The 12,470-nt window shown below is 37.5% G+C and overlaps 2 protein-coding genes across 4 annotated transcripts in view; one reads left to right on the top strand and one right to left on the bottom strand.

The window, feature by feature from the left end:
* LOC107690339 (transmembrane channel-like protein 5) overlaps positions 1 to 3,477 on the top strand; it is an 8,789-nt gene extending 5,312 nt beyond the window's left edge. The window contains exons 11-17 of the mRNA XM_016488640.1: positions 624 to 719; positions 813 to 888; positions 969 to 1,102; positions 2,101 to 2,265; positions 2,410 to 2,488; positions 2,614 to 2,697; positions 3,096 to 3,477. Coding sequence (XP_016344126.1) covers positions 624 to 719; positions 813 to 888; positions 969 to 1,102; positions 2,101 to 2,265; positions 2,410 to 2,488; positions 2,614 to 2,697; positions 3,096 to 3,158 — 697 coding nt within the window. The 3' untranslated portion in view covers positions 3,159 to 3,477. The remainder of the gene's footprint in view (positions 1 to 623; positions 720 to 812; positions 889 to 968; positions 1,103 to 2,100; positions 2,266 to 2,409; positions 2,489 to 2,613; positions 2,698 to 3,095) is intronic.
* Positions 3,478 to 3,875: 398 nt separating this feature from the next.
* Positions 3,876 to 12,470, bottom strand: part of LOC107690266 (ras-related protein Rab-40C-like) — a 24,851-nt gene continuing 16,256 nt past the window's right edge. For all 3 annotated transcript variants that reach the window (XM_016488546.1, XM_016488548.1, XM_016488547.1), the window contains 4 exons: positions 10,686 to 10,746; positions 10,293 to 10,370; positions 7,710 to 7,932; positions 3,876 to 6,364 (listed from right to left, as the gene is read on the bottom strand). In XM_016488546.1, coding sequence (XP_016344032.1) covers positions 6,090 to 6,364; positions 7,710 to 7,932; positions 10,293 to 10,370; positions 10,686 to 10,746 — 637 coding nt within the window. In that variant the 3' untranslated portion in view covers positions 3,876 to 6,089. The remainder of the gene's footprint in view (positions 6,365 to 7,709; positions 7,933 to 10,292; positions 10,371 to 10,685; positions 10,747 to 12,470) is intronic.

Raw genomic sequence — 12,470 nt, 5'->3', positions numbered from 1 at the left:
CCGAAATCATTCTAATATGCTGATTTGCTGCTCAAGAAACATTTCTTATTATTATAAGTGGAAACAGACATCCTTTATTTCAGGATTCTAAATACAAAGCTCAAACAAACCGTATTGATTTAAAATAAAATTATTTTGTGAAATTTTAAAGACCTATAATGTTAACTTTGTTCAATCTTTGCTGAATAAAATGTATTTAAAATTATTTTAAATATTTATTTAAAAAAAATCTTACTAAACCTAAAACAAAGCTCAAACAAACCGTATTGATTTAAAATAAAATTATTTTGTGAAATTTTAAAGACCTATAATGTTAACTTTGTTCAATCTTTGCTGAATAAAATGTATTTAAAATTATTTTAAATATTTATTTTAAAAAAATCTTACTAAACCTAAACTTTTCAACGGTAGTGTACACTGTAAATAATATATTTGCCTTATACTTTGTACTATTAACTCTGTTTTTACAGACTGATAAATAAATAAATCTAAGGAAATGGTTTACATTACAGTACTATTCATGTGCATGGTGTGGATTCTTCCATATGAAGAGTAATTACTGATTACACATGACACAGAATCAATAGATTCACTTTCATTTCACTTTTTCAAAATTGCTACAGTGTAATCGGAGCCATGTGCATCCAGAGTCTTGGCGTCCCAGAGTTTGACATTGCTAGGAATGTGCTTGATCTGATCTATGCCCAGACTCTGGCTTGGTAAGTCAATATCTGCATCTCTTCAGCTCTATACTTTGATATTCCTTCCAGCTGATTGCACTGTCTCTTTTATCTCTCTTCCTGTCTGCCCAGGATTGGAATTTACTTCTCCCCCCTACTTCCTGTAATGCAAGTCCTAAAATTGTTTATCATCTTTTACATGAAAAAGGTAAGCACCATTATGGCATCACTTTGTCCTTGCAGTCAAGATTATATTGCATGTTGTTAGTTTTATGGTTCCCGTTTCAGATCAGTCTGAGTATGAACTGTCAGCCTCCCAAACACACTGGCAGAGCCACTCAGATACAAACAGTCTTCATTGCCCTACTCTTCTTCCCTTCGTTTGTGGGAGCATTGTCCATGGTAGCATTCACAGTGTGGAGGTGTGACCCATTCATTTTATATTTTCAGTTTTGGTTCCTCAATTGCCTTCTTACCAAGTTACATTTCTACAGTGCTTACATTTTAGGAACACTTAATAAGCTGCTTTTCAGGTGACAGACTATAGAGCGGCACCAGTTTATATAATAAATGCAAAGTGTTTTTGCATTCCGCTGTGCTGCTTTTTTAATCATTTGTTTATGTAAACATGCGCTCGATGGACACTTTGTTCCGCAAGTGCCATATTTTTAAAACACCATGTCAAATTTATTTTAATTTTGTTGTTTTTCTTGTTATGTTCATGAAAAGAACTAAATGGGTAACTGTGTCAAGTTAAAAAGAAACATGTCTCAAGACTGTTCCACTGCACCTTGTGTTTTAAACCACAGGCTGCATTGTGTAAACAAGGCCATTTGCATTCTTGCCTTTAAAAAATGTGAGATGCAGCACAGAGGAATGGAAAAAAATGCAGGGTCTTAAGATACACTTTTTTAAAAAGCTGAACATCTTTTAACTTGATACTGCATTTTAGGAAAGACACTTGTGCGTGAGACTCAAAAAAAAAAAAAAAAAGTGAGAGGTGCGTAACGGTCAAAGACATCCGTTTAGATGAATTGCTTCCAAGGGCACTTCAAGACTATTTAAAACAATTTGAAATAAGACCATCTTATCTTCTGAATGTACAGTAGAAAAGATATGTAAAAAATTATGTAACATTTCAATTTAAATGATATACATTTATTTTGCAGTTATGCCAAATTACCAAATATATAATGGGAGCCTAAAAAAGTTTTTAAATCCCTATCCAGTAAATCATGAACATTTGTTCACGGGGCCTTTGAAAACTGTTATGGACAATGGGGGACCCTGCCATTAAAACGATGAGAACCACTGGTCTAGTGCATTGTTTACATAGAAAAACAATTCAAAAGCAGTGGGTCATAAAATGCGTTGTGTGAACCGACCCCAATGTTACAGTTTTTTTCTGGTTGTCTTGCAGTCTGAAGCCTTCAGATCAGTGTGGGCCCTTCCAGGGTCTCGACACCCCCTTCCACATAATTTTCAGTTGGACTGATTCTTTGCCTGAAAATCACTGGGTCGGGTGGATATTTGAAAACATACTGAGAAGTGAACTCTTCTACTACCTGATTAGCCTCATCGTCCTGTAAGTCCACACGCTGGATGTTTTGTGAACTACTCACATAGGAAACATCCATTTTTACAGCCAGATATTCAAGGAAACCTTTTCTCCCCCTGGGCAGATCTGAGACTTTCTGATCTGTTCTCATTCCTCTCTCTCTTCTTTCAGAGTCATCACTTATTTTCTCTGGCAAATCACTCAGGGACGGAAACAGCTCATCAAGACTCTGCGAGAGGGGATTGTGAATGTGAGTGCTGAGATCGTACGAACCTCACTCTAGCATCCACCGCACTTCAGTGTCACCAAAAGCTACTATATATGGATAATAGTTTTAACCTCACTGACTCCATTCTTCTTCCATCTGCCTGTCAGGAAGGAAACGACAAAGCATTTCTCTTGAATAAACTGCAAAATCTACAGAAGGAGAGAAGGGAAATGGCATCCTACAGACCTCAGGTGCTTGTTCTCATGTGTTCTGCTTCCTCCTTGCATCTAGTTGTCATTAGTAAAATGCTGTACTCAACAGAAAGAGAAACATATTGCAATTGTGGAGATTTTAGCCTGACAAACACCAGAATAGGGCACTTACCTAATGAAGATTACTGCCAGGGGCTGTGCCTTCAGACACCACAACCACTTAACAGACAGGAAGCTAGATTTATGTATCTCACCTGTTGTGATGGCCTGTAAAAGCAGAAAAAAGTACCTACAGCATTTATTTATAGATCATATATTGAGTAAAGCTGAAATGGAGCTTATGGATTTGATCAGTTCTGCTCAAGTTGCTATTGTAAAGTCATTTTGCTCATTTGAAAGCATTTTTAAACATTCTGATCTTAATTTCTGTTATGTAGGACTTTGACCAGACACCACATTTCAACCCAAACTGGATGAATACGCTGCCCTTGGATATGTGAAATATATTCTTTATTTTTATACTGTACATGCCTTTTTTTTGTAAATATTGCATTAATCTGTAACTTATTTTGGAAATTCCAACTATCATTTCTCTACTGAATGGGAAGAGGAATGATTTGGTAACATTAGCAGGAATGGCATAGGAATTGCATTTTGTGCTTGTCTAGTAGGTGACACTGTGTTTTCTACGGAGTCTCACACATGGTATGTGTGAAATAAATTAGATAGTCTGGTCACAAATTAAGAACGTGTTCCCAAGATTTATTTGTGCATGGCCATGTTTTATTAATTCATTCCCTTGTTTTAGTTAAATCAATATCACACTGTATTCATTTGTTCCCTTATTTTAGGTAAATCATGGCCATGTAGTACCATTTAATTTTCATTCATTTTTAATTTTGTTAAATAATGGCTATGACTAAAACAAGAGAACAAATATTAATAAGTTTTTTTTTTCATGTGTAATGCTCCATAATTTCCTCATAAGTAGGAAAACCACTGTACTAGGTGAAAAACTAACATTTTACCTATAGAAATTTGATTGTTTTTTCCTCAACACATATTCTGATACATCCTAATAATTTATTCCGATTAAAGTGATATTTGTGTAAATATCAACAAATAAATATTTTAATATGTAACTAAGTGTCATCTGTGAAGAGCATGTTGGATGCAAAGAACCTCAAAGCTTTGTTTTACTCATAACATTATCAATTTTATTGTGAAAAAGTTGTTGCTTTTCATACACTAAGAACTGTACAATCAATAATTTAACAAAAAAAAAGTTTTTCGTTGTTGTTGCAAGAACTTCTGATAATTACGCAAGTTATTCGGCAGCTTTTAGCTTCAACCAAAGGAAAATAGTGTTTACAATTGTGTTCCTACTGCTCCACCAAATCACATTTCCCTTTATCCCGTTCACACAGAACTAAAGAAACCACCCCTTTGGCAACACCAGGAGGGTCCCATCACACTGCCCGACTTAAAAACCATGAGCGTGTTTAAAATATAATCAGAGGCTTCAGTTACAAAGAGGAAAAACACTTTACAATACACAAAAGTTGAAATGGAACCTGCTAAGTCACAGAATTTCTTTGCACAATATGATGTGCATATAACAAAGAAGAACAACCATCGCTCTCAGGCGAGAGGGTTAAACTAATACCTACAGGTGCCCAAAAAGGAATAAAACAACACTTCTTTGTAGTATTTCTATTACCACTACCTTTTGGGATTCAAAGATTAAGAGGGGGGTGGGGGGGCAATAACACCTTCTGTGGACCCTTTAGTATTTACGTCACCCAACAGATGGACACCAATACGCACAACTGCCAACATGTGCCAAGATCATTCTATCAGCTATAGCGACTGCAAAAGGCTTATAGGTCAAACACCGAGAGCTCACAGCCTTCTGGGCAAGTTTAAACGCCCCCTGCAGGCATCCCGTCGCTCAGTCTGGTTTAAACCGGCTTCATTGGGCAGGTCTGCCGCTGGAGGCCAGGGCTCATCCCTGAGATGAAGGGGTGGAGGAGAGAGGGGGAAAAGACTGCTGGGAGGTTTGATGAAATGAAGAGCATCCATTATTCAATAACTACAGCTCATCAGACCTGGAAGAAATGCGTTGGGAGAAGCAAAAGGAAGTGCTGTAGATTCCACTTGTTTTGTTTGTGCTTGATATTTAGAAGCAAGCTTGAATGGGTTTATCATTATCCTTCATTCTGACATACATCTATAGAGAAGCCATGCTGTATATGCAGATTAAAAGGGCTTCGAGCAAAAACCTGACTTTTGAACTCATGCTGCAACACTGAAAACTTTGAAATCATCGTGCATTTTAGCCAGAAAAGGGTGGAAACTTGTAACTGCACGGAAAGTATAAAGGGAAAGTACTGAAATGTGTTGGTTTGAGTGAGAAAATCGGGCTGCAAGGCAGTTGTGGTATTGAATTCTGGACATGAGAAGAGAGGCAAGTACAGTATAAGCTTAAAACTATTGTAAATATGACAAATGATCCCACAAGACATGCAGGAAAAAGCAAAACAGAGAAAGCGAGGAGAAGCCGCGAGTAAACAAAGACAAAAAAAAACCTTTCCCAATACTGTCCCCCGAGGAGAAATTTCCTGTAATCCGTGTTTAAGGAGAAGACAGTTCTGACCCAACAACAGCATTTTCTGGATCTTCAGCGAGGAAAGATTGTGAACAGAAGGTGCCTGGAAATGCTTGTGCCGTCGCTCTCAGCCTAGTGGTCCCACAGTCCACATTCAACAACACAGTCTTTGTGCAAACGACCAGCAAATTCAGAGACCACCAATTTGCAGTGCAAATCACATTTTTAATACATCAGTTCATACGTAAGCACTACATGTCATTTCGCATCAGCCCTCTTCTCATTGTTGGTAAGCATGCAAGACCATGTGACCGAGGTACTTCAGTTTTTGCAGGGAGAACAGGTCCCTCCCTACAAAGAGCAAAAAAGAGGAACACCATATGCAGAGCACTGAGCATAATGAGTATGAGCAAAAGAGAACACAACCAAAGCGTATTATAAGCCCACAAAACAACTTCAAAACGAGGCCTCTCAGCCAACGCCGGGTTAGAGCGGCATGAACTCTCCAGCAGAGGGCGCTAGCGTGGTAGGAAACATGCTGTCGGTGGTCACTACAACAAAATCAGAGTCTGACGATGGGTTTGTTCTCATTCACGACCTGTGAGTGAGGAATCAACTGTACTGCAGCAATGTGAGGGGAGAAATGTAGCCGTCTGTGGTGGCAGGAAGTGTTCACATCCTGCTCTCCACACACCGGGAGGCGCCACACCTCTGTTGCGTCATCGGCCCAGCCTTGTGTCGGTTTCCTTGTGTGTTTGTCCGTGTGCACCTGAGTGTTATGTAAGGGAAGGGAGGGGGGCGGCCCCGCCCCTGTGCCCAGAGGCTAGGAGATCTTACAGTTGTTCCTGGTGCAGTTCTGTGGCGGACTCTGAGGCGGCCGGATGGATTTTGAGCGTTTGAGGCTGTTGCCTTTGCTGCCTCCGGCGGTGTTGGCTAGTGAGTAGGACCGTCCGTGCATCATGACGGCGTTCATGCCATTCGCCATGGAGAATGACTTCAGATGGCTCTTGATGGCCACAGGAAGCGGCAGCTTATCGATTAGGTGCACAGGGGTGCAGGACACAATGGCACGGCAGCACAAGTCCTGCAGACTGAATACTGCAACGACACAAAGACAGAACACACACACACTTGAGTTACAAGGCAAAGGCTATCAGAACCAAGCTGAACGGTTACATAATAGAACCATAAAAACAAAAGAAATAAGCATGTGATACTCCAGGGATTCAACAGTAGCTGCCTCCATGCATCTGCATGCTGAGATCATTTTTTATTCTCTTTACAAAAGTAATGAGAATGTTTTAAATTATTCAACATTCCCTCAGCAGATGTTAACACGCTGCCTGCATTTAAGTTCAGATGGAGTCGAATGCAAATGAGATTCACATGGGAAGCCTGACATGGGAATATTAGTTAACTGTGTTAGAATGTGATCTACAAGGAAAAACCTCTGGGAAGGACATTTGGTATGTTTAGCAAAGAAACTACATGGTGCTGTTAGCAAGCCTTCAACAATGAAATGAAATGATATATGATATGATATAATATAATTCAAAAGTTTGGGGTCAGTATTGTTTATTGTTTTTGAAAGAAATATCTTACACTCACTAAGGCTGCATTTTTTGATCAAAAGTACAGTAAAAAATAATATTGTGAAATATTATTACAATTAACATTTTAAAATGCAATTTCAATATTTTAAAATTTAATTTATTCTTGTGACATAGTCCTTCAGAAATCATTCTAATATGCCAATTTGGTGCTCATGAAACATTTCATATTACCACCAATTATAAAAAGTTGTGTTGCTTAATAACTTGTGGGTTCTTTGAACGGAAAGCTAAAAAAAACATTTACTTGCAATAGAAATCTTCTGTAACTTCGGTGTTACAAATATCTGAAACTTTTGATCAATTTAATTTGCCATTGCTGAATAAGAGTATACATTTCTTTCAAAAAACAAACTCTTACAGACCCCAAACCTTTGAATAGAATCTTTTCTGCTCCTGCATGAACAGCCTAGGAGAGCAATACAGAGTATAAATCGCTGCTATTTTGAAAGGCATGTTGAAAGCGCTTCCCGTTCTCAGAACTGCAGGATGCTGCTTCTGCTAAACAGCTCATCTGTGGCACTGTGAGGTCTCATGGGAAAATCCCACATAATAGTGGAAACAGACAGAGAAGGAAGTGCTTCACTGAAAGCCTTCTGCCTCTAATTATGCAGCTCTGGACGACATACAGTGTGGTTTCCTATTCTAATGGAAAGCTATGCTGATCATGCCAGTCTTCCTGCATCACCCAGAAGGCTGAAACCAAAGATCTCCACTGTATTTGTGGGATTACACTCTAAAACAGCAGAAAGAATGGACCTTTTCGCCACTTTTTCATTGATTTCAAAGTGAAGAGATGTTGGTGTATCATCGGTCTATTGAGGAAGACTCACCTCTGTTGGGCCTCCAGAACTTCTCCATGCCATGCCTCATCAGCACGATGCGCGACAGCTCTGTAAACGACTCGATGACGTTGAAGTTGCAGAGAGGGCTCACTTCGAAAAACGTCATGCCGTTCTTTTCTGCGTACGCCCGTGCCTGTTCTGTGGGGACCTGTCGCTTGAACGCCAGGTGCAGCCGGTTACCCACAAGAATACGGGGTACACCAGGTGCGTGCTGAGGAAAGACAAAGAGACAAGAAAGTGGGTTAACAAAAGGGGGATGGGAGGACCGGAGAGATGAGAACGAGGGAGATACACAGTCCTGTCAGGCTGAGTGAATCTCAAACAGTGTCACAGCTGGCCTGTCTCATTTATTTATTCAATGAGGCCTGTCATATCATATCTGTGCCTTTCTCGAGTCCACAGAGAAAAGAGCACTCAGCCATCTCTAGGAGCTCATATCAGTATCATATCAGTTATTAGTTGATATCGGATATTGAATAATTATGCTCATTCCTTTAATCATTGAAAACACTAATAATTTAACACAGTTCAATGTTATCTTTAGCAAATTTTAAAGGAAATCTAAAAAAACAATGTGGCCTACATTTATTTTTACATTTAAAACAAAATGATTGATTTTACTTTTTAGGACTTAATTTTAAATTGTAATAGTATTAATGTATTATATTATGTATTAGTAATATATGGTTTAATTTTTTAATGATGAATTCTGATTATTACTTACTGATGAATACATATTAATAATGTTACATTATTGGCAGCAATAAAAAATTTAAACAAAAATGTATACACTAGTAATATACATGGAAAAATATATCTACACTACCATTCAAAAGTATGGGGTCAGTAAGTTTTTTTAAATAGATTAATACTTTTATTCAGCAAGGATGCATTAAAATGATCAAAAGTGTCAGTGTGTAATGTTACAAAGAATTTCCATTTAATTTCAATGCTGTTCATTTGAACGGTCTATCATCTGAACTTTCTAAGAATCCTGAAAGTTTCCACAAAAATATGAAGCAGCACAGCTGTTTTCAACATTGATAATAATATGAAATGCTTCTTGAGCAGCAAATCAGTGTATTAGAATGACTTCTGACAGATCATGTGACACTGAAGAGCTTTGTAATTTAATTTTCAATTATGAAAAAAATATAACCTTTATATTTTAGGAAAGGTGTCCTTGCAAGGGTATCAAAATTGATGGAATTGTACACGGAAAAGCTTTTTTTTTTTTTTTTTTTTTTTTTTGAGTAGCTTTACCATCACAGGAATAAATTACATGTTCAAATAAATTAAAATAGGAAACAACTATTTTAAATTGTAATGTCACAAAAAAATAAAAATAAATAAATATTACTGTTTTTTTTCTGTAAAATGCAGTCTTGGTGAACATAAGAGACTTTCAAACACATTAAAAAATCTTTCCAACCTCAAACTTCTGAACGGTAGTGTAAATATTTTGTGAACATAACTATAAACTAGTGCTGTCAAACGATTAATCGCATCCAAAATAAAAGTTTTTGTTTACATAACATATATGAGTGTACTATTTATATTTATTATGTATATATAAATACACACACATGCATGTATATATTTAAGAAAAAAGTGTTATGTTTATATATTAAAAATATTTATATATAATATAAATTATATGAATATAAATATATACAAGTAAATATTTTCAAAATATATACTGTGTGTGTGTATTTATATATATAAATAATAAATATACACAGTACACACACATATATTATTAGAACAAAAACGTTTATTTTGGATGCGATTAATCGCGATTAATCGTTTGACAGCACTACTACAAACCTAAAATGTCTCAACCTTAGATTACAAAATGTTTATCAACTGACTGCAAGAGACCTTAAAAGTTTCCTCCCTACACTAATTCGAAGTTTACTGAGCAAAGCACTGCACCATGCACCCTTCCGAAGCTCTGCAAGGTCAAAGCTCATTCTGTAATGAAATGACTCACTGTGAATCATCAGCTTAAGTCTGACTCAAGTAAATGTGGCAAAGTCAAAGCAGAGCCTCAAGTATTCTAATATTTACCAAAGCAGGTCTAAAGTCCTCAAGTTTAAGTCTCTGCTGCCAACTAATACAACACGCTCCCTCTTTCTGTCATATGTGCGGTTTGTGCTTTCTGCAGCTCATTGTGTGAAGAAATCTTCAGCCACGCAACAAACACACACTCCCTAAGCACAGATGTCCACACATATCCACTTAAATATACACAAGGAACAAGGAAGGAAGGAAGAGACCGTATCAGAGTAGCCTAAAAGGAATGGGGCTGTAGTAAGAGAGGACATCCTCTCTGGATATCAAACACAGCAACAGGAACGGGGGAGGAAAGGAAAGAAGAGTAACAGTGACACTGTATGCTAGGAGTCTGGGTTCAACTTGCTGTAATACTGAACAATATTCTTTTAAGAATACACACACATGCAGTAAAGCAGGGACATCTATCTAACAGTCTCAAACTTATAGCCCACAGGACTATATGTATATTAGTGATCGCACTTCCTGTTATCATAAGGAGCAGCTTAATGTTACCTCATCAATCTCCCTGATCCAGCGGTCTATCCCGTCAAACGACCAGCGGTTGGTGATGTCATACACCAACAGGATCCCCTGTAGAGGGCAAACAAACATGTATTGTTAGCCGGTATCCTGTTCATGCAGTGAAGAGGGACGTTAACAGCACTTACAGGACATGAACTACACTACGCAAAACCATTTCAATACACTCCAAGCCCAGTAGTGATTTTTTTCTTGTTGGACTCAGACTTTTAAACCAAACTATATAAACATATTGGTATATCCTAGCAGGTTATGTAAGCAGTATGTCATGTATGTCCATTTTTACCTTCAGCAAAGCACTTAGTACAACGTCAATCCTCAGAGTGAGAACAAACGGTGAAACTCGAACACTAAAAGTGCTTTTACCTGCGCTCCCCTGGAGTACGACCGGAAAATGGTGCAGAACCTGCCTTGTCCCGAAGTGTCCCTGGAAGCAAACAGAGACATGTCAGGACAAAATCACAGAGCAAACAGCCGGTAAATGCTACATCAGTTCAGCTTGACACATGAGCTTTGTTTCAAAACACTGTGAGCTTCTTTCATAGCATTTTAAGGCATCATAAGTGAATTTATAATGTGAAAGCTGTTCCAAAAGGTGGGCATCAAAATCATGCTGCCTTTTAAGAATAGGCCACAATTAATTCCTTAGCAAAGAAGGGAATACCAGAATGCACTGACAAACTAAAAATGAGAAAATCTTAAATAAAAATACATTATTTGTGTGCTATACATTTCCTATGCTTTTAGGAGCATCGCATTAACTTAATAACAAGCTAACATCAAACTAATGCTCCATGCTTCAGCACTTAATATGTAGCACTGAGAGTTGCTGCCTATGAAAAGCATTCCAAATCGGTCGCTTAAGAGGTTCTATTTCAGGTACAATGCTCCCTTAAAAGGCAGCAGCCTATGTAGGCAGTAAATAGATAGGCGGCTCACTATATTTTGGATGTGTTATATATTTATATGTGTTTGAAATCGACAATGGACGCTGAGTTTAGAGTTAACCCAAATACAAGATGACTCAGGCACTTGTGTTGGCGTCACAGGCTAGAAAAACGAGTTTTCCACTGTCGCACATCCACACCCAAATAACCTTTCCAGCTGCCTACACTCTCTATCAGTGAGAAGTTTCTCACACAGTTAATCTGGCTGTAATGGGGTGGAAAGTGTTAAATAAATCTGCATAAAAAAGTACATTTTTGAAGTTGTTTTGAACAGCATTTTTGAAGTTGTGGGGCTGAACCCACTCTTGGGAAAGCTGTTTAGTACTGCATTTCCACAGTCACATCACAGAGCTCATCAGATATTCCTAGGATCTCTGAAACGTGCATTAGCAAAGATAGATGTAGGTTGAGATTAAAGCCCTGTGGACAGACTCTATAAGGAATACGCAGTAAGAAGCCCAATTACTATAAAGCATTACATTATATAGCCCAGCACATTACAGCAGACCATGGGAATTTCCTCAAGGGTTTGGAGAATTGCTCCTCAGGCACTTACCACACTGTGTGTTAACGCTAATGAGCTTGTTGTTTGTCTTCATAATGTGTAATTCTGCTGTCTTATGCTCCAATGCCTCCCTGATTAGGAAACTTTTCTTCTCACATTTAGTGGCTAAATGCTTTTATGGATGTATAACAGAAAGTGGGCTCACCGCTCGAGATTTCTTAGACTCCTTATTGGAATGTTTACTTGATTTATGAGCTCTTGCAATTATGTATTTAATGTACATTTATACATACATACATACATATATATATATATATATATATATATATACTGTATATTAGGGATGGGTCACGACTTTCGAATATTCGATTAGTTGATTTAATTATAGAATATCGAATAGGTTGTATGGCTGCACGATATTGGAAAAAACTCACATTGCAATATTTTTTTTTCTGCGATATATATTGCAATATGAAAAGAAAAAAAAAATCCCCACATGACTTGAATAGTTTATTTGGGGAAAAAAATGATTGGGGTGATTTTGTAGGCGAGTAAATCAGCATAGGAAATAAACAAATTACAAGCATCGATAAATAACAGAACAAAGATACAAATGAAATAAGCAGTGCTTTATATTTTTCAGGTAAGTCTAACAGTATTCAGGTACAGAAATTGAATAATCAAATGTAAAATAACACT

Source organism: Sinocyclocheilus anshuiensis, unplaced genomic scaffold (assembly GCF_001515605.1).
Source record: "Sinocyclocheilus anshuiensis isolate Anshui unplaced genomic scaffold, SAMN03320099.WGS_v1.1 scaffold461, whole genome shotgun sequence".
NCBI classification, from domain to species: Eukaryota; Metazoa; Chordata; class Actinopteri; order Cypriniformes; family Cyprinidae; genus Sinocyclocheilus; species Sinocyclocheilus anshuiensis.
The sequence above is the reverse complement of the archived record's forward strand: the minus strand, read 5'-3'. Positions and strand labels throughout refer to the sequence as shown.